This window comes from Gambusia affinis, linkage group LG14 (assembly GCF_019740435.1).
Source record: "Gambusia affinis linkage group LG14, SWU_Gaff_1.0, whole genome shotgun sequence".
Lineage (NCBI taxonomy): Eukaryota > Metazoa > Chordata > Actinopteri > Cyprinodontiformes > Poeciliidae > Gambusia > Gambusia affinis.
Window position 1 is genome coordinate 11,493,073 of NC_057881.1, and position 19,741 is coordinate 11,512,813.

The 19,741-nt window shown below is 36.1% G+C and overlaps 1 protein-coding gene across 1 annotated transcript in view; it reads left to right on the plus strand.

Annotated features, from left to right (window-relative positions):
• LOC122844081 (CUB and sushi domain-containing protein 3-like) overlaps positions 1-19,741 on the plus strand; it is a 475,440-nt gene that overhangs the window by 171,947 nt on the left and 283,752 nt on the right. The window contains exon 6 of the mRNA XM_044139260.1: positions 17,023-17,135. Within this exon, the coding sequence (XP_043995195.1) occupies positions 17,023-17,135 (113 nt within the window). The remainder of the gene's footprint in view (positions 1-17,022; positions 17,136-19,741) is intronic.

The following is a 19,741-nucleotide window of genomic DNA, read 5'->3' on the forward strand; positions in this document are numbered from 1 at the left end:
ATGTCTCTTTATAAGATCTCTTAATGTTATCGATTGTGACCATCCTGTGTAAAATCTTAGCATGCTGCTATAATACTGTAGAACTGTTGGTGGCTAAATAGCATTCCCTCCAGGATGCCTTGTAGTCCCCTGACACATATGTGCAGTACATACAGTACATACAGACTCGCTCAGATGGTACCTCAAGGGCAGTCACCCAGGTGTCAGGCAATTTTTTATTTTTTTTTACCTCAGGGAATAGATCACTATGATCAGCCCACTGTCTCTGGAGGAGGGGATGGATGCACTGGCTCACAATACATACAGATTAAAGAGAATAAGACAAAGGCACAGGCAACGGTAAAAAGGATGTGAAGAAAGGACAGTTTGGGATTGAGTGTACGTAGGAACACAGAGGAAACAAGGGGACAAAAAAAGATTAAACAAAAAACGAAAAGGTTATTGCAGTACTGTTTTCTACTGGCTGATCTGAACCCTGCATTGAATGCTTTCCTTTTTCTAAGAAATCTGAAGATCTGTGAAAGCTTTCTCTGCAAGATTTAGTCAAGTTGTTCCTCTCCGAGAAATGATGCCAGCTAATCAGTAATACACATGCTAACTTAAAAAACTACAATGTCTTCATATATACACTGATTTTTATCCTAAATTCCAACTTTCTCTTATTATATGTAGATATAATTAGTTTGCTGATACTCATGGATCCTGAAAGCTTTCACCATGCTTGTTTTTTTTTTAAAAGCACGTGACAATTGTCCACACAACAATTTCTTGATTGACTCCTCTGGCCTCCCACCATGTCTCTGGAATATTTTGCAAAGTGAATCACTTTTCTTTCTTATTATGAGGAAATATCCAGATGAAGCTCCTCGAACAGGAAGTTTTTACTTTGAAGAATGCACTCATCAGTACTCTGTGTGTTGACGTGGGATGAAAGAGGAATTATCCCTTTTTAGTGTTGCATAACACAAACGGCAGAGATGTAGCTGCTATGACTCATTTCCATGACATTCCTGTTATCCTGGTCTTCTTTTATAACAAAAAGTAAGAGACGGAGGTGTTTTCACTTGGTTAATCTTGCTCTTTTAAAATCTTTTCACATTGTGAGATTATGTATTTTCAACTTTCTAAAATGCAGTCTGAAGCTTAATCAGCGTGAATACTTTGCTAATATTTTTCTTGCATCTTATGCAGAAAAGACATCTAAATTATGGGAACGTTTTGAAGCATGTTAATGGGAAGCTTTATAAAATGAGCATTTCCATACAAAAACATGTTGGAGAGCGCAAAAGTTTGTGATTGGGGTGGAAGATTCCTGTCCAGCGGGTCAACCACAATAGCATGGTTTGAATCAAGACATCTATGGCCCAGGCAAAGTCCAGATGCAACTTTAATTGTTCAAATCATAGACTTAAATAATTTCTCTCTTTTATGAGAGACATAGGTTTATAAGTAGGCAAAATTCACCAACAGATGATGTTTAGCACCTCGGCCACTTTGTTGTGTTGCATCAGTGCTCAGAGCTGGAACTCTAAGTTCAGCTTGATAGATGGATTTCAGTAAAGATTAAACTCATCTTAGCTCTGTTGTTTAGGCCTAAACCTGCCACTCTGTCTGCCCATTTCTAGTTGTGTGTTTAACTACTTTCAAATATATTAGAAAATCTAATCAACACCTACAAGTGCTGCAGAGCAACCCTTTTACCACTCTTAACTTCTGTCATTTAGTTTATTTCTCATGTGTGCATACACAAACACAGATGCACATCATTTGAGATTATTTGAATTCTGGTAACACTTTCAGTCCCTGACCCAGAGGGAAACTAAAAGAACAGAGAAGAGACAGACGGGTATAATGATACATAAACGCTCAAACACAAAGAGCATTAGAACAATGCTTTTCTCTCTGCTCGGTTGCTCGCTCCATTATCCTTCAAGGCAAAAATACAAGAATTCAATTAAAAAACCATGTAGTGACCTTAAAACACATGCACATGCATGGACACCCACAAGCTTGACATATCAATTAATCACTGTCTGTCACTTGACCATTATAGCCTGTGTACCCTCAATGGGCCAAGGGAATTGTATAAATATAGACTGTTTTATGAAATGTCATTCTGCTATGAAAAGCCTCGGCTAAACCTGTAGCAGATTGTTTCTCGGTTGACATCTTCATGCCAATATCAACATGCAGGACTGCAGATGGAGTATTTACATAGAAGGATATACTTTGTCACATACTATAGACAAGCAATGGATGATTAACTATTAGTAGTCATTGAAGAATTGAAAAATTTAATCCAATTATTGTTTTTGATGAGTAGTCTTGACGCAACCACAAGGTGCCAATAATATCCATATTTAGCAACTATACTTTGAAGTCAGTCTAGCTTGACAAACATCAATACAGCAATTACTCCATGGATGTATCACTACTACAAAGCTTATCCAACTTGCAGCTCAAATACTGTAGCTATGACCCAATGTTTTTTTTTTTTTTTTTTTTGTCAGGCTGTACACTATGCATTTACTCAACTTAATTTGCTGAAGGCCTGAAACAAAAGTCAAGCTTACTTTATAACCTGGTGACTATCTGACTAGTTGCAGGCACTCAAAAAGCCCAGAAATTTCACTCTGAGATTATCAATAAACATAAAAAAGCTAGACAGTGGCATCACAGCTACAATCCTAGAACGCAGTGCTGAATTCAACAACCTGGGGAGTGTTTAATTTCGCATTCTGTGAAGCAGATGTATAATTTAGAATCGGAGTGTATCAAAAGGGAAGTTTTTAATGATGTGACAGGTGTTGATGTCCTTTTCTTCTTTTATGAACCCACCTATTGTTCTTTTCAGTATGCGAACAAAGATTACAGAAGGCATCTGATTCTCTTGACATTAGAAACAAAAGTTCATCTGATGGGGAAAAAGACAAAACTGTGATAAATAAAAGCCTCATTTACAACACTTTCATCATTTCACCCAACGTAAACATTTATAACTTCATGTTTCATGACATCTGCTACATGCATTGTCTTGGTAGCTTAGTGATACAAGAAACCATTTTCATTTACTAAAGATCTAGAGCCCATTTCAAGGTGAAAACATTTAATTTGACTGTACTGCACTTCATGCTTGTCCACAAAAGCTCAATATTTATACATTTTAAGTCTGATTAAATATTTTGACGTACAGAGGATATTCTTTTTTTTTACAATCTCTATATTCTGCCTATTCATGCTGCTGTTCCATGATTATCTAAATTCTGAATGCTCTTGACTCCATTTGCAATTATTTTGCCTAAACATCAATTTCAGTGTAATTTCCAGCCTTTGGTAGATATAGAAAATCTCTAAATTGCACCATTTTCCTATCTAAGCTGAACCGCCACATTATGTTTGTATATTTCAGAACACATTTCAGCGAGTGTAAGTGCTGTGTCTAATATTGTTCTGTCCTCTGTCTTCACATATGACACACAAAACACATCTGTCATATTAAGTCTTCTATATTATTTATTATAAATTAAATAGGATAGAACAAATCACATTTAGAAATTAGCAGCATTAGCACTGAAATACTAAGCCATACTTATGCAAGAACATATGAGAGTCTGTCAGCAGTTTCATTATGAATATATGTCTATATAAGTGTATGAATAACCAAAAAAATCTGTTAATTTTCTTATGAGGTTTTTTGCTGTATTTAAGAAGAGACACTGGTATAACCATCGACAGTATACCATGCCTCAGTGCGTACAGACCACACTCAGGAATACATGGTTGTTTACTGTGATAAAACATGAAAAATTGATAACAATGGAGCTGACCTTTACAATAACAATAGAAAAGTGGGGGAAATGTTATCTCCACCTAACAGGTGCTTTTGAGGGAAAAAAATGATATTATTGTAGCTTTCTTTTTGCAAGAGCCAATAGTTCAGTATTGTATGAAGTGAATTAATTAAACTGAACATAATTGTTTTTGTTAAATAGGTAAAACAAAAGGCCACAAATAGAATGAACAAATGCATTTATTAATTTTCACCATGTGTCAAACAAGAGAGGCAAATCATTATAACGGTTCCAGGGACCAGACCTATAATGCAGAAAAAAGCTCCAGTGCACAACTAAGCTAACCGTTCTTCAATTGCAAAATGGTTTCCATTTTAGTAATTGTACTTTTGTCTCTGCTCTGATAACATTTTGAAATGGTAAATGACCTGCTCTTTTATAACTCTTTGTCAAATCTGAGGACTCCAAGGCACTTTATGCAACAATCTGTGAATGAAATGTTAATTTCAGTTTATATTGCACCATTTCACAACATATGTCATCAGAAAAGTAATTTCAAATTTATCACTCATGCATTCCAATTGATCCTTGTTGTTAAACAGTGCATCAAGGTCAGTTTATTATTTAAATTAGTTTGAAAAGTTTTCTGTCATTGCATGACTGGTAGCATTCACTCCTCATGGTCGAGCACATAGCAACCGTGGACATGTGATTGGGTCGCATCATTGACTTTACAGAAGTCCTTCATATTAAGCAAGCATATAGCAACAGTGGAAAGGAAAAACTCTCCTCTAACAGGAAAAAAAAAACCTACAGCAGAACCTAGCCACCCTCTACCACGACTAACTGGATATTTGAGAAAACAGAGCAGATACACAATAAAACATACAGAAGAACTGATATAAGAAGTGATATTGGGGAAATACTTTTAATCAATCTTCCTTTAGCTGTAGTGAAAAGATTGTTCATGATTTTTTGGCTTGATTCACCTTCATTCACACACATTTGAATAACTCCACCATGACATAAACTGTGTCCAATATACATAGCATGTTATGTTTTAATTTTAATATTAAAATTCATAAATATGTCAGCCAATGTTGCATAAAAGAATGTCTCGGCTGGGCTAAATCCTGTATATCGAGATAATAGGACCTTTGCCTCAGACAATACTTGTAGGTCTTACTTAAAAAATTTACATCCCTGCAAAGACTCCTGAAGTGACAGAAAAGCAGGGTTTGTATGTGTGTCTCTTTTAACTTCATTTTTCTTAACCCACATTTTTGCTCCGTCTCTTGCTGATCCATTTTATCCTCTCCTTCCAACTTGTCTTTCCACATCCATATATCTCTGTAATGACTGTCCCTTTAAGGAGCCGTCAGTCCTGACACCTCCCTTTAAATGCCACAAGACACATCCAATCTATCTCTCACCTATCTACAAAATACAGGTGTGTGTGCATACAAGCACACATACTATTTGTGCGTTTCTACATTAACGGGCGTCCCTTCCGGGATATGCATTTATATGACCGCTTTAGCCGTTGTGTGTGTGTGTGTCTGAGAGAGAGATGGGTTTCGTTGGTAAGTGATGGGATGGCCAACAGCCTAAACAAGCTTTAGCTCAAGGGGGAAATGCCCACTATCTATCTAACTGCCTGCAATAGAGAGAGACTGAGACAGACTAAGGGGGCAGAGGGACAGGACACTCACTACATTTATCATTTAATAGTGGGAACAAAAACTGTTTTTGACACAGGGACATGGAATAGTGTTGGGAATGCTATCAACAAGACACATAAGGTAAACAAAAATTGTTCAGTAATTAGAAATGCTGTTTTGGTTTTACTACAGGTGTAAATAATATATCATATTCATCTTGTTATGGCTGTGTATGTTATGGTTCATGTATCATTGCATTAAAATGCATTCATTATGCAGTTTGTAATGTATAGACTATAATGAGATCCTACCGGCTGGCTAATGTTCTCTGAACACTGTATGTCTAAAGAAATTAGGACATTATTTAAAATGTATATAAGTGGTAATGATTGAAAAATAATTAAAACAGTGAAGAGTATATTTGCAGAAAGAGCACAGTTTATTTGTATTTACATGTTTTTTTTAGTGTGAGAAAGATTTTGATTTTTTTGGGCAAAAAAAAATTAATCCACCATCTAGCCTGTGTCACAAGTTCTCTCTTCGGGCTTGAACAGACAGTGGCGATGGCCCCTGTCAACTTCAAAGACAAACCTCCTCCTCTTCCTTCCTCCATGACGCACCACAAAAGGATTTATCATCCTTGAACATCACTGCTACGCTGAAAGGGATAGCAAGTAATGGATGTTTGCGCTACTGGATGCCAATAAGTGTGACAAAGTGAGAAGCACACAGACATGCAGCATGAAGCTGGGTACAGACAGACATATGGGCAGATACACACTGATGGCTTGCGATGAGATAAACGAAGACGACAGCTGAAGCATTTTTTTAAAAATTCACTAAAATCTATTCTTTCGCGGGTGCACATGCACATTCATGGACATGAGTGCAAGCTGGCTCACGCAGGCGTTCTTGCAGGGAGCTATCTGCAGGAAGAACCTGTTTAGACTGTCACTCTGGTGTCACAAATTGCCTCCATTTAAGCATTTCTGTTTGAGGGTTGATGAGCTTTATTCTGCCCTTAAGTAACTCAGCGCGTTTGTGTTTTAGAGGTCATCTACAAGTGTGTTCTTTTATTTATGATACAAGATAAAAGAGGTGGGACCAGGTCACTGTTTTGCAAGTCTCAAGTAAGTCTCTAGTCTTTGTCTTCAAGTCCGAGTCAAGTCTCAAGTCAAGATGGGCAAAAGTCGAGTCAAGTCTCAAGTCGGGAGCTTGGAATTTCAAGTCCTTTCGAGTCTTTTTTTTTTTTCTTGTCTTTTTCTTTTAAACAATGTTCCAATTATGCTAAATGTACATAATGGACCATGTGTTCTTTTGAAAATCAACCACACAATGCACTCGTTGCAAATAAACCATAGTGATTTTGAATTTGGATGTGATGGTAAAATAAATATCCGTCAGTCCAATTGGGGTTAAAACTACAGCCAATTTCACATCTCACTATTGACAAAAACATGATGTGTGAATTAAGCTTGCCAGAATCACAAACCAAGACACAAAATAACGTGCTGCATTATCATCCAGAAACACTCAGGACTACCCCACAGCGATACGTTCAGGATCCTTACAATTGTACAATTTTTTAGTTTTATATTTTTTGATTTGTTTTCTAGCAAAATTATACCACTTAGAAATTATACCACTTGGAGATGGTATTTCAATGACCATCACGCCACCATTTGAAGAGTTATAACTGAACAAACAGTAGACTTAATGCACTGACTACTGTAAACAATCTATTTATTGTCAATATAATTTCCCAACATAAATTTCTTCAAATACATCCATCCCTGGCAAATTTTGGATTTGAGAATATGGGAAATGTCTCTGTCTGGTGCTACTGTCAGAGGAGGGGGGGGAGTAAAACTAACGTAAGAGCCGTGGGGGTAAGAGGGGATATTTATGGGAAAATACTAATACAAGAGCAGGGTAGGAAAGGGGTGTAAGAAACCATAGTTTCCCTTATGAATCCACCATCCACCCTGTGATGGAACTGGACCTGATTCATCATTATGATGGGACAGAGAGAAGCTCTCTTCCCTGAGTTCAGGTCCAGAACCCCTGCGTTCTTTTCTGGAGCCCCTCTCTCTATCCACCGGCTTCCTGAGTTAACATGGTGCAACTTAACATGGAGATGTTTGAATCACTGAATTTATACAGCATGACTAAATATAGCATACAAGTTAAAGATAAGCGTTATCTGGTTTACATTAACACCAATGTAACTCAGAGTTGCTAACACAATGTTAGCTAGTCAGTTGTCTCATAGTAAAAGAAATGTACCGCTTACCTCTTTGTGCAACTTCAAATGCCGAACAGTGGGAAGTTGTTGTACCTCCATCTGATATCCTGGTCTTGCAGGTTTCACTCAGTTTTTAGTTGGATATTTCATGATTGATGTACCCAAAAGAAATTACTCACAGGATCATATCTGCTTTCGTTATTTTTAAATCCTGTTCATTTGATTGGTTGTGCTGCAGCTACACACACATACATACGGAGTGTGGAAAAACAGAGGGACAGTCTATGCCTGTTAATGCGGAATGAGTGGAATTAATTAATGGGCCACTTTATAAATAATATGTGTTTTAAACTTTTGACTTGAGTAAAATATCAAGTCTTTTCAAGTAAAGAGCTTTAAGTCAAGTCTGAGTCTTTGAGCATTTTTTCAAGTCTAGTCTCAAGTCTTGATTTTAATGACTCGAGTCTGAGTTGAGTTCAAGTCATGTGACTCGAGTCCCCACCTTTGCAAGATACTCTGAGTCAGCAGATACTTTTAGGGCTGAACAGATTCCAAATATAGGAGTAAAGAAGGTACAGAATATTTATTTTAAACAAATATGCTCAGATATTTTGTAGTAGAGTAGAACAAAATGTTTACCCACATGAGCAGTATTAAGTAAATGTTATCACACGGTTGGCGTTTTAATTTGTTGACAAATGGGCTATTATAAAACCTGCTTACGCTTTTTTGTTTCACGTTCAGATGCCATTTGGGTTTTTCTAAACTCATTTATTATGCTGTTGTGTAGTGTGGCATATGCTCCTTTAATAGAAAGTGGAAAAACTTGATAGCACATGATTAAACGGCTATCAAAAATACAATATGACTCATCAGAAAAACTCTGCTGGAGAAGAAGAAATAAAAATCTCTTTGAAACGGGTGAATTTAAGCTGAAAATGTTTTTGCTGCAAATGATCTGCTCGGATACAAAGAGACATTGAGGACATGCACAGTTGATGGTGGCCACTAAAAACTCACTAAGCACTTTGATATCATAAGCTTGGTAACAACAAATATTCATTGGTTTCCATTTTCTAGTCTTTATTGCAAGAGTTTCAGAAATTCATATTTTTTTACATTAAACCCTTTGCATAATCTGTCTTTCATTTGCAATTTGCATTGCAATTACAGCATGAATAAGAACACATATAACCAGTATTATTCTATTACAAACGGTTTCAAACCCTAGCCCTGTGTCTGTATCATGTTGGTAATAGTAATTGGGGGCAAATAAATATTCCTGCTCTATTTGACCTAAAGTTTCAGGTAAGGTGATAATTTGAGAATTGGTGAATTTAACTTCTTAAAATGCTGTTTTAGCATCCAAGATTTCAAGGTGTATTGTTTAAGGAACATAAAACAATTTTGCTTTGTTATTGAAAATATTTTATAGAAAAAATTGTATGGCAAAACATTTGTGTCTTACCTCAACACATCCAAAAAAAGAAATGAATGAAACAATTCCCCGACAGATGTTTTTAGTCTTGGATTGTCCTGGCCTCACTGTGGGTACATTCATTTAGTGATTTTCCTGTCACCTTCTCTGGGGTATATTAAAATTAATGTTTAGGTTGCAATGTAGCTCACATCTCTCTCTCTCTCATTCTCAACATGTTCTTCTGATGAATGGACTGGGTCATTGAGGAAGCTGGAAGGGTGACCTGGATAGTGAATCTGCTTGTGTTTGTGCATTTCTTTGTTGTGTTTTTCTTTTTTTTTTTTTTTCTTCAGTATGACTAATTTAATGGATAGAGTACCACTATGATCAAGGAGCCTCCATATCTCCCCTCACTGCATCCTCATCCCTTCTCAAACCCAGACATGCACATTGAGCTACACACATAGATCAGTAGGGCTAGTGAAACAGTGATTTATACGACAGTGCAATGACTATTGACCACATGTACTGTAACCTGAAAAATGATTCTGTGTGCAGTTGTGTGTGTGGGTGTGTGCGTGTGTGTGCCACTCAGGGAGGTGTTGTTAATCAATCAGTCACCGGAGACCCTGAACTTTGAACACCCATGAAGGAAATAAATCTACTGGACATGAAGATGAAATAGAGGGATGGAGGGGAAAAGGGGTTTATCGACCATTTTCTTACCACAGCATTAACTTCTAACCTCACTCTTTATGTAAATGTGAGTGCATCATTTTAACATTATACAGAGATGTACAAGTATGTGTAAATGAATATTACATTTTCTGAAATATTCAGTGAAATTGTTGATTATAAGTTGCCATTTACATAGATTAGACAACCTTTACACAAAACCTTCAGATCAGTCAATGAACAGAAATTGGATTAAAAGTACATCACCAGCAGCTAATTTGAGCAAAGGATTTGTTGAAATAAAATAACTCTAGATATTTCTGATTACAGCAAATATAGGTTGTAGCACCACAAAAATTCAAGGAGTTCATTAGTAAGAAAGAAAACGGCCTATAAATGAACAAGAAATGTTATGAAGAACATTTATGAATTTTTAAAATGAATCCAGATAGGACTGATAAACTTCAATAAGGACTCTTGGTTGTTTGTTTTTCTGCAGGCCTTATTGAATATAAAAATCTCAGAAAATGCCTGATAATTGCTTAGCGACTGCGTGCAGTCTAAAAACAGTGATGATCTGCTCAATGAAGAAAGTTTAATCATAATACTCATAATGCCAAACTTTTTCCAGAGAATGTGTTAAATGTAGGTTTCCACATACCGTGTTGATGTTTTACATCTAAAAATAACCAATAAAGAAATGATTCCGAAATAAAATCCATTTGCAGAAAAAACGCATGCAAACATGAGTAGAAAAAAAATGCACCCACCATGAATGGAGTTACAGCATAATGTTTTATTATGTTTAAGGCTTACTAAAGCCAGCCTTAAGAGTCCATGAAACCAAGAATATGAGACAAAGGGCCAAGACGTTTGTTAATAAATGGTTTTCATTTCTCATCCTTGACCCCCTAATGTGCATAATTGCAGTGTTTCTCTTGTTCAAGACACTTAGTTCAAAGTCTGGGGCAGCTCGTTGTTGTACTCTATGGAACCCTGGTCATGACCTATTAGCAATAAATTGGATCAAATGTTTCAGGATGAAAGATCTAAAACTTGCGCAGTGGGAGGTCACCAGCAACGGAGCTGTGAGGCAGATTTGTCAGATCCTCGTATGAATATTAACTGCATTTTGCATGATGAAACAATATAGAAATAAAAGAAATGGGATGATGAAGAAGAAAGTTAAACAACCACACAAAAATATTGAAACATTTCTTAGCTACATATCAGAAGTTTGGTTAAACATCGGTTTGGTTTTCAGAACCAACATACTGATGTGGCAGGTTTCCTCTTGAAGCAAATGTATTGATGTATTTCTTAAATCTTTTAAAATCTAAACAAAGTGTTTGTTTCAATTGCTAAAACCATGAAATGACTGTTTCATAATGTTACGACAGTGAAACAATCCTTATTAGTATTTATTAATTCATCATCAAAATCTTCTGGGGCTGTTGTTGAACTATGCAGTTTTGGGTATAAATGGGACCTATTTAAGGAAAAGAAAATTAAAATCACACGTCTCCTGTGGCATATAAAAATCCAATATCTGAATACTTTTATACTTCTGCAATTGTTTCACACCATGTTAGTTATTCCACATCTTTAGAAGACTTAGCCTAAACCTGTGTAGCCGTGCCATTATAGTTCTGTCCAATCCAATGGAACAGCAAACAAAATTTAGGCTTCTGCTGATCATGACCTTTTTACAGCCCTGTAGGAATTTGACAAACTGAAGAAATGCTAAAATGTCTGGTAGTAGTATTAGAGATTTTTTGTAAATAATGTATTGAAAGAGTAAAACCCTTTTCTTGTACTTAGTTTTGTAATTTGCTTTTGAATGCAGTTTATGTGGAAAATCAACATGTGAGCAACATTATTTCTTTTGGAAATAGTACGATCCAATGTGCTTTTACACAACCTAAAACACCTTGAAAATCTCCAAAACTGTGTAGTGACCTTTGTAAAGGCTGACTACACAGTTTCACATCAGATAATAACCTTTGTTTGCAGGTGAAAATTGGGACTGATGTAGGAAACGGTTGCTTAAACTATAAAGCAAAAAAAAAAAAAAAAAGGACACATATTCCTAACTTGTTTTACAATCATAAAACAGCCGGCCTAAATAACTTCTTGTTGTAATTTTGTGTGTTTTTCATGCTGGCTAAAAGAGTAAATGCTTCGGTCTTTCGACATGTTACATTGTTGCGTTTGAGGAAAACACATAGCTATATTCTTAAAACCATACCACCTCTAGGGTTAAAATGCCATAAAAATATGAGAATATTATCATAATTAATATATTAAAAACTTTATAAACATTGTAAATGTAATTGAGTCTTTTTTATCCAGTCAGTAAAAAACTACTTTTTTATATCTGCAGAGGAATAACTGGTTGAGTAACTGGGATGTCCTTAGGCTCTTTGGATTGAAATGACCCCAAATCATAACACTGCCTCTCCTGTGCTCAAAACTTAATGAGGTGTTTCTTTTCCTCATTACTGTTTTCAGTCCTCTCAATACCCTACCAGCAAACCTCCTCATACACACAAATATTAACATGCCATGTCTGTTGTGGTAAAAGATAACATCCACCTACTGTCCTCGTTTTCCTTTTATCACGCATACAGTGCGTAATGTTATCTAAAGCGAAATTTATCGAAGAAATTAATGTCTTTTATCCAGTGCTTGTGATTCTGACACAAATAGTTTCTTTCTTTCTCCCCTCCCTACCTGTTTTTGACATGATTTTTTTTTTCATAATGTTCTCTGGGAAAACAAGTATCTTACATCTGGATGCTGTTATTGATTTCAGTTCACAGTCAAGTTGAGAATGTTTCCAATGGGAATAATGTTAGTCAATATAGATGTTCCACTGTGTTTTAAATGTCATAGTGCATGTCAAAATAGCCTGCAAGATAAACACAGTTTGAACATATGACTTGTTAAATCAATTTTTGAGGTGTTAGTAGTACCATCGGCAGTGAAATGAAGGATAAAAAGTTGGAAAAGAAGGGCGATTGTTTTCGTCCTGTAGAAAATAAATCAAATTAAAATTAGAATATTTATCTTGTTCTATATTGATTTACATTTCAAAGGTAAAAAAAAAAAAACAGACCAGGAGGAAGTTGAAACAGCTCAATAAAGCTGACCCTGATGAAGTGTTTCTCATTTCCGGTCCTCACGCCCCCCGCCCTGCATTAGTTAGGTGTTTCCCTTCTGCCACACACCTGGACTGAATATGTGAGTGATTAACAGGATGCAAATATGTGAATCAGCTGCTATGGAATAGAGGTACATATTAAACATGCAGAGCAGGGGGGCCTGAGGACTGGAATCGAGCAGCGCTGCCCTAAAGGAACCACAGCTCCATGGTGCAGGGTGGAACCGGACTATAAGTGCAAATGCAAAAACGGCGGACCTGGTTACAGCTGCTGAAGAGGACAGCAATATGTCTAACAGTATCTGAATCTTATAATGGTGTAAAAGATAATAGCTTTGATAAACAGAACTTTGAGAGCTGTTTATCTTTGTCTCTTCTAAGTAGTTCTTTACAATATCACATACAGCTTCAACTGTAATATGATATGAGGTATTGGTAAAAGACTGGTGTGAAGGCATACCTGGATCCTTACTTTATCAAAAATCCTTTAAACCATTTTTGCATAAAATATGCAAATGTCGACAGTCACTACCATACTCAGAATTAGAAAAAATCAAAATAAGTAGCATGAGAGTTTTTGGTTTCAGAAATGCCCCATCCTACACACTTCCTTCCTTTTTGGTAGGTGTAGCAACAAAAGTTTTTGTAAACACTTCCATTAATGTTTTAAGCCTTCTCTTTTCTACCAAAATGGCAGCGTTAATGTTGAAAAGTGTACTTTGTAGGCTAACAATGAAAGCAACCAGATGCAGGAATGATAAATGACGGGCTCTTTCAGTCTTAATCGCTCGACTGCTTTGTTTAATGTTTTACATTGGAAGTTGTGTGTTGGATTATATTACAATCCTGTGCATAGCTTCCTTTGTTGTTGTGTATGAGACAGTAAGAGCAAGGAAAGCACTCCAATGATATTAACCAGTTACTTGACTTACTGATGCGATTTCACGCTATGCTCATCAGGCTCTTGTGTGCATGTACCAACACCCACAAGTCTCTTTCCTAACCCACTTTCAATTTCTGTAAGGGAATTTTGCTTTCACTTCATAAATCTTGAAACATGTAAACCCAGAGCTAAATTGTGACAGAATAAAACGAGTGGTGTGTTTGTGTGTGCTGAAGGTTTGCATCTGGTGGAGTGAAAGTAAAGGAAATTAGATTCGGGAGAGGAAGCAGGGGGATTTGAGTTTTATTTTAATGATATTCTGTCTGCTGAAGGGTAAAGAGATGACTTTATAGAGTCGCTATTATACCACAAGTTGAAAAAATGAGCAAAAAAGTGGAAACGGAGAAACACAAATGAAAATACAGTGATTGTCTAAAAAAGAGTCACCACCACTTCTCATTTCTTAAACAGTCTTGATAGATGACAAATCCTTTGGTCAGGGAGAAGAAGCCAATCTGTTTCAGAGTATCACATTATTGGCATGGATCATGCAAAGAAAACTTCTTAGCTTCAGACAGTTCAATTTTGCCTATCTGACAAACTTTACAAATCTGCCTACCATAAAGGATCATAAATTCAGTCTTCTGCCTTCCAGTTGAAGATATGTGGCTCCACAGTTAGCCACATATCTAACTGTGGAAACATTGATAAACATCAGTCAATCGTGAAAATAAACATGGAACCTTGATCAGTTCGAAACACCGGTCAGGTCGTCTTACTGTGTGTACTTTTACATCTATTTGTGCGTGTATTGTATAGTTACGCTTGTGGACAAAAAGATCTATGATGCAAGATACATTTCAGTAATACTCTGATACTAAAATGTATCACATTGTACAGAGTAAATATTTCACTTAAGGTAAAAATTTTTAATTGTAATAAGAAATACAAATCTGCATCGGTTGTTGTTGATTCCTTCAAATAATCTCCCATGGTGGTATTATATCCATTTGCCTGAAGCCTACATTGGCATATATCATTTTAGGTATTTAGATCAAAAATGAACACTGCAATTAATAAACAAATAAATACATCAGAGTGAAGATTGATCAGAAGATAAAGTACTTGCAATACTATTTTTTACTTTTGTTCAGGCTTTGTGTAGAAAATGGATAAGATTCCAAGTGTTTTCATAAACATGCAAACTTGACAGTGATTGTTGTTCCAATTAAATGTTTGCAGATGAGAAAGCTGCTACACTTGTAAATGTGAAGTGCAACTTATGCAAAAATATTTTAAGATTAAAAAAGATTGTAATGATTGGCCCTACCACCTTACGTCTTTGCATTGCACTCAGATGTGTAATGGAAAGCCTGATATAATTTGATAGAATTAAATACAATTTAGCTATTGTGTCAAATTTCAGAAAAAGAAAAAAACAAAACATTTAAAGAAACATGTTGTACGACAATTTCAAACCGAAAATGTTGACATGTGTTTGATGGAAGAATAAATGATGGTCATAATAGGAGAGAAGTAACACAAGGAAAGTATTTGCTCAATTGGTGGAAAAGGGAAGAAAAAAGAGAAAATGTAACAAATGTAGAAAATAAAATGAAAGAAAGGATGGCAGCTACAGCTTTGGTAAAAATACAGAGAATGTTGCAGTGGCAGCACAAGGGTTTGGCTGTTTTCCAGACATGAAAAAGATCCAGCCCTCCTCTCCTCCTTCATGTTTCCTCCTCAATTAGCTATCTCTTAGCTGAAGGCCCACCTGGGCAGTTATGCAGCCTTTATTTGAGGATAAATTGAGACATGTTGCTGAGCTGAGTGATTTCATTTGGCCTTACCTTCTTTCTTATTTTTTTCTCTAATTCTTGTTTACTCATCTGCAGAGAGGTTTTAGTATAATAAGATCAATTGGCTGAGCACTTTCTTTTTATCAAATTGAAAGTTCTGAATGAAACCCTTCATCGTTATATTAAGTTATTTAAAAATACAATATGCACAGTGCTTTTGCAGTGAACAGCTCCTAAAAAACAGATTTGTTTCCTCATTGTTTTTTGAAAGAGCTTAAGAGGAAAATAAGGTTGACTAAGTCCTATCTAACATGAAGACGTTTTTCCTTTTAGTATAATCTTGAGCCAAGGAAACAATGCTCAGAACTATGAAGGTCTTGGCACAGAATTTATAATAAGATATTTCCAGTGTTCATTTGTTTCACTGATAACTAAAAAAGATAAAACATACACTTACAGCTAATGACAACCCATACTTCAGAAAATTAGAGTATACGTGTCGTGGAAAAAAAATCTATTTCCAAGCACTGCTCAGGTAAAATCACTCAATCAGGTTTATTCATGAATTGTGCACAACTCAGAGAGCTCATAGGACAATCAATAATGAAGCAAGTCTGAACGGAAAGCTCTGCCAGGCAGAGACAATGCATGAGTTTTATACAAAAGGGAAAAGGGATCCAAAGCATGGGAAACAGACTGGTTCCCATGCAGCTGTGAAAAACAACGTCCAACTTTGTACATGTAACCCAAATAGTGAAAGCTTGGTGGGAATATACAGAACTTAGAATAAACATATAGCAATACAACTAGCAGGTGTAACCTTGTTGTAATTTTTCCACATCAATACGTTCACTGCAAAAAAAATATACTGACAACAAAAAAAAAAAATCACACTAAAATGATGGAATACTGCAGAGTACATCATCCATGCTTCACTTTAGCTCAGACCAAGTTTCTGGTGAATCTAGCTCCAAACTGCCATGCTCATTAAAGCAGGTATTGGTAATTTTGCATGTGTGGGAACATGCCAAGATATGCTGGAAAATAAAATCCAAATCTCCATCAAACTTGTAAGCAGAAGGGAAAGCTGATGGACTTCATGTAGCTTGAATTCTTTGCGTCTCTTTTCTCAGACTCTGGGATATTGGACATCAAATGAAATGGAAATGTTACTTTCATCTGAAAACATTGGACATTTTGAGCTGAATTACTGAGCTAGTCAAGTTTTGTTGGAATGAACATTATTTAATGAGCTAAGGAAAATATTATGTAAACCTTCCAGGAAGATACAAGACACCCTATTTCTTGTTTTATTTTACGCTCTATTTAAAATTTTTTGGCAATCCAGAATTTTAATCACATTGCTCTGTTTCTTTCTTTAACAGGTTAACAGGCTTCCAGGCTCCTCCCCCTGTCACCAGCACAGGGAATGTTTTCTCTTTGAGGTTGACCAGCGACTTTGCTGTTTCTGCTCATGGCTTCAAACTCAACTATGAAGGTCAGAACGTGTCTGTTTTTGTATAAATGTTTGTATTTCTTGTTTGCAAACTGAGCCGTTTTTAAATAAAAAAAATAAAAACCTTCAGATATTCCTAAATTATGCTCAGAAAAGAGTATTTTGAGTACTTTGGTGTGAGAGCAAAAGATGTATATTTGGAAAATGAAGCTTCAAATATTCTGAAATGGATTTTAGCTGAAGCTGCATGTTTTACCCAGCATCAAAATATGAAACACCACACTTACCTGTTTTAAAGCAGAAGGTCAGATTTCATGTTTTGGTTTTGATGCTTTTTGGGGAACTTTATTTCTATTCAGTTCAGGTCTGTCCGGGAAGATGAACTCGAGATGAAAAAGTGAACTGTTAAGTTGTTCAAGGAGAAGGAGAAGTGCCAGGTCTTGAACTCAATCCACTTTTTAACTACTGTCCACTCAGCACAAGAAATGATTCGAGTGCATCTTTTTTCAAAAACTGGAGGCACTCAAACTTTCTGACAAGCAACAAGGTTACTGGAGATCAGTATCTGATGCTGTAGTGATTTAAAATCAGGATTATGACTAAAATCGTTTTATATTTTTATTTCTTTTGAATTAAGTTTCAGTGATGACAACAAAAATGCTTACTTTTTTTGTTGTTTTCAAAAACAACAAAAAGTTTAAGTAATGGACTTAAACTTTTAAGAAATAGAACAAGTAAAATATTTCATGAAGGTTGTCGGGTGGCTCTTAGTCATGGAGAAAAAGTGAGGTGTACAAATCTCCAGAGATCTCTAGGATCTCAATGTTTTTCTTTTAAAGGTTCAGGTAAACATCATCACAGATGAAAGAAAAGAGATGATTGCTTAAAATAATGTTTAAAATTAAACCTTGAGCCAGAATATCTTTCCTGCTTCAACAGTTTTAGATCTGTATTTGTAGATTAGAACAACTTTGAGGTCCTCACTGGGGCAATTAGTTTGAGTGAATTAAATAGAAAAAAAAAGCATTAAATTGTTTTGCTGAAGACAAAAATATAACTGTCTGCAAATTTGAAAGAAATTATGCAATTACATTGTTCATATGTATTGATGAAAAGCTGTTGACATGCCAGCAGCTGTGTCTTTCAGAGAGTGCGGCTACATTTGTGACCCTGTAGGCAATTTAAAAGCTCAGGGCATTTATGTTTCTTCTGCACCCTAGCTAACACACATTAAAGATGATGGTTTATATCACACAGTCTCATCACAAATGGATATTGTATACCGGTAATTTTCTTGTGCTGTATGTTGCAATGTGGCAAAAGTTACTTTTGTACATGCAGTCAAAATAGGCAATTATAAAGTCTTTTGCTAGCTCACCTTGGATCTATTCTTCTAGGGCAGTGGTTCCCAACGTGTGGGGTGCGCCCCCTAGGGGGGGGGGTGCAGTGCTATTGCAAGGGGGCAGGGGGTTGACGTGGATGAATGGGAAAAAAAAGAAAGTGTTTCACTGTAAATATAGTAAATACAGTTTTTTTTCTTTTTTCTTTTTTTCTTTTTTGGGGGGATTTTAATCCATACCACTGGTGGTAGAGGGGCAGAAGAAAATCTTTGGGAACCAGGGAGTCCATAAAACAAAAAGTGAAACAGCAAAGCTCAGGCATCTTTAGAGATGTTTGGCATTTGTGATATTCTACTGGCATCTCATGGCCACAAAAATACGTCAATGAATTTCCTAACTGTTATTTTAACAAACAATATTGGAAAGACATCAAACCCGAATTTACAACTTCAAAACCACCTTAAATCAAGCTTTAACTTCATTCTAAATCAACAATAATAAAGCTATAATTTTTTTTCTCTAAATGTTTAAAATATTTCTACGTATAGTACATCATTCCTACACATTTTTTATAAGAGCTATTTTTCACCGTGGTGCTACCAAACTCCTTAAGAGTCTTTCTGCCTCCCATTATCGGTCACTGTGCCCGTCTTTGAGAGAGGTGGAGAACTGATGGGTAATCACTGAATTGCTCTAGGTCTGTTGCACTGCATAATCACGACACCACTGATTGCAGAGCGCCTATGTTTGAATCTACACAAATGCTTCGTCTGAGTTTATAGCTTCACGGGTGTCTGGATATTACAAGTTGAAGCAGTTGTCCCAGATTTGCTGACTGGCACATGATTACTCTGTGCACTTTCTGTGTATCTATGTCTGTGTGTAGATGTAACACAGAGGGAGTTAGCTGTCAGTGAGAGGATCCAGGGGACTTATCTAAAGAGCCCCTGCTGTTGGTACATGCCGCCTTTTGACTTCGACTCAGTGTGCCGCAGTATAGTGACAGACACTGTGAAAGAGACGAAGAGCACAATTGCCATTTGTAAAAGTGAAACATTACTTACGCTGGTGTTATGAGTCTTCAGCCAGTCATCTTGTTACGGTGTAAAATAATGTAAAACGCTGTCTTTAAATCTAAATAAAAAAAACATACATTGCCAGCCCTTGGTTTAAAGGTTTTTAAAAGTCAAGGTTTTTGATAGAGGCAATACAAACTAACAGACAATTAGTTCTTTTGGGGGTTTTTTGTTGTTACAAGATGCCAGTGAATCTTCCTTTTAAATGGAAAAGTGTAATATAACCCTCGGT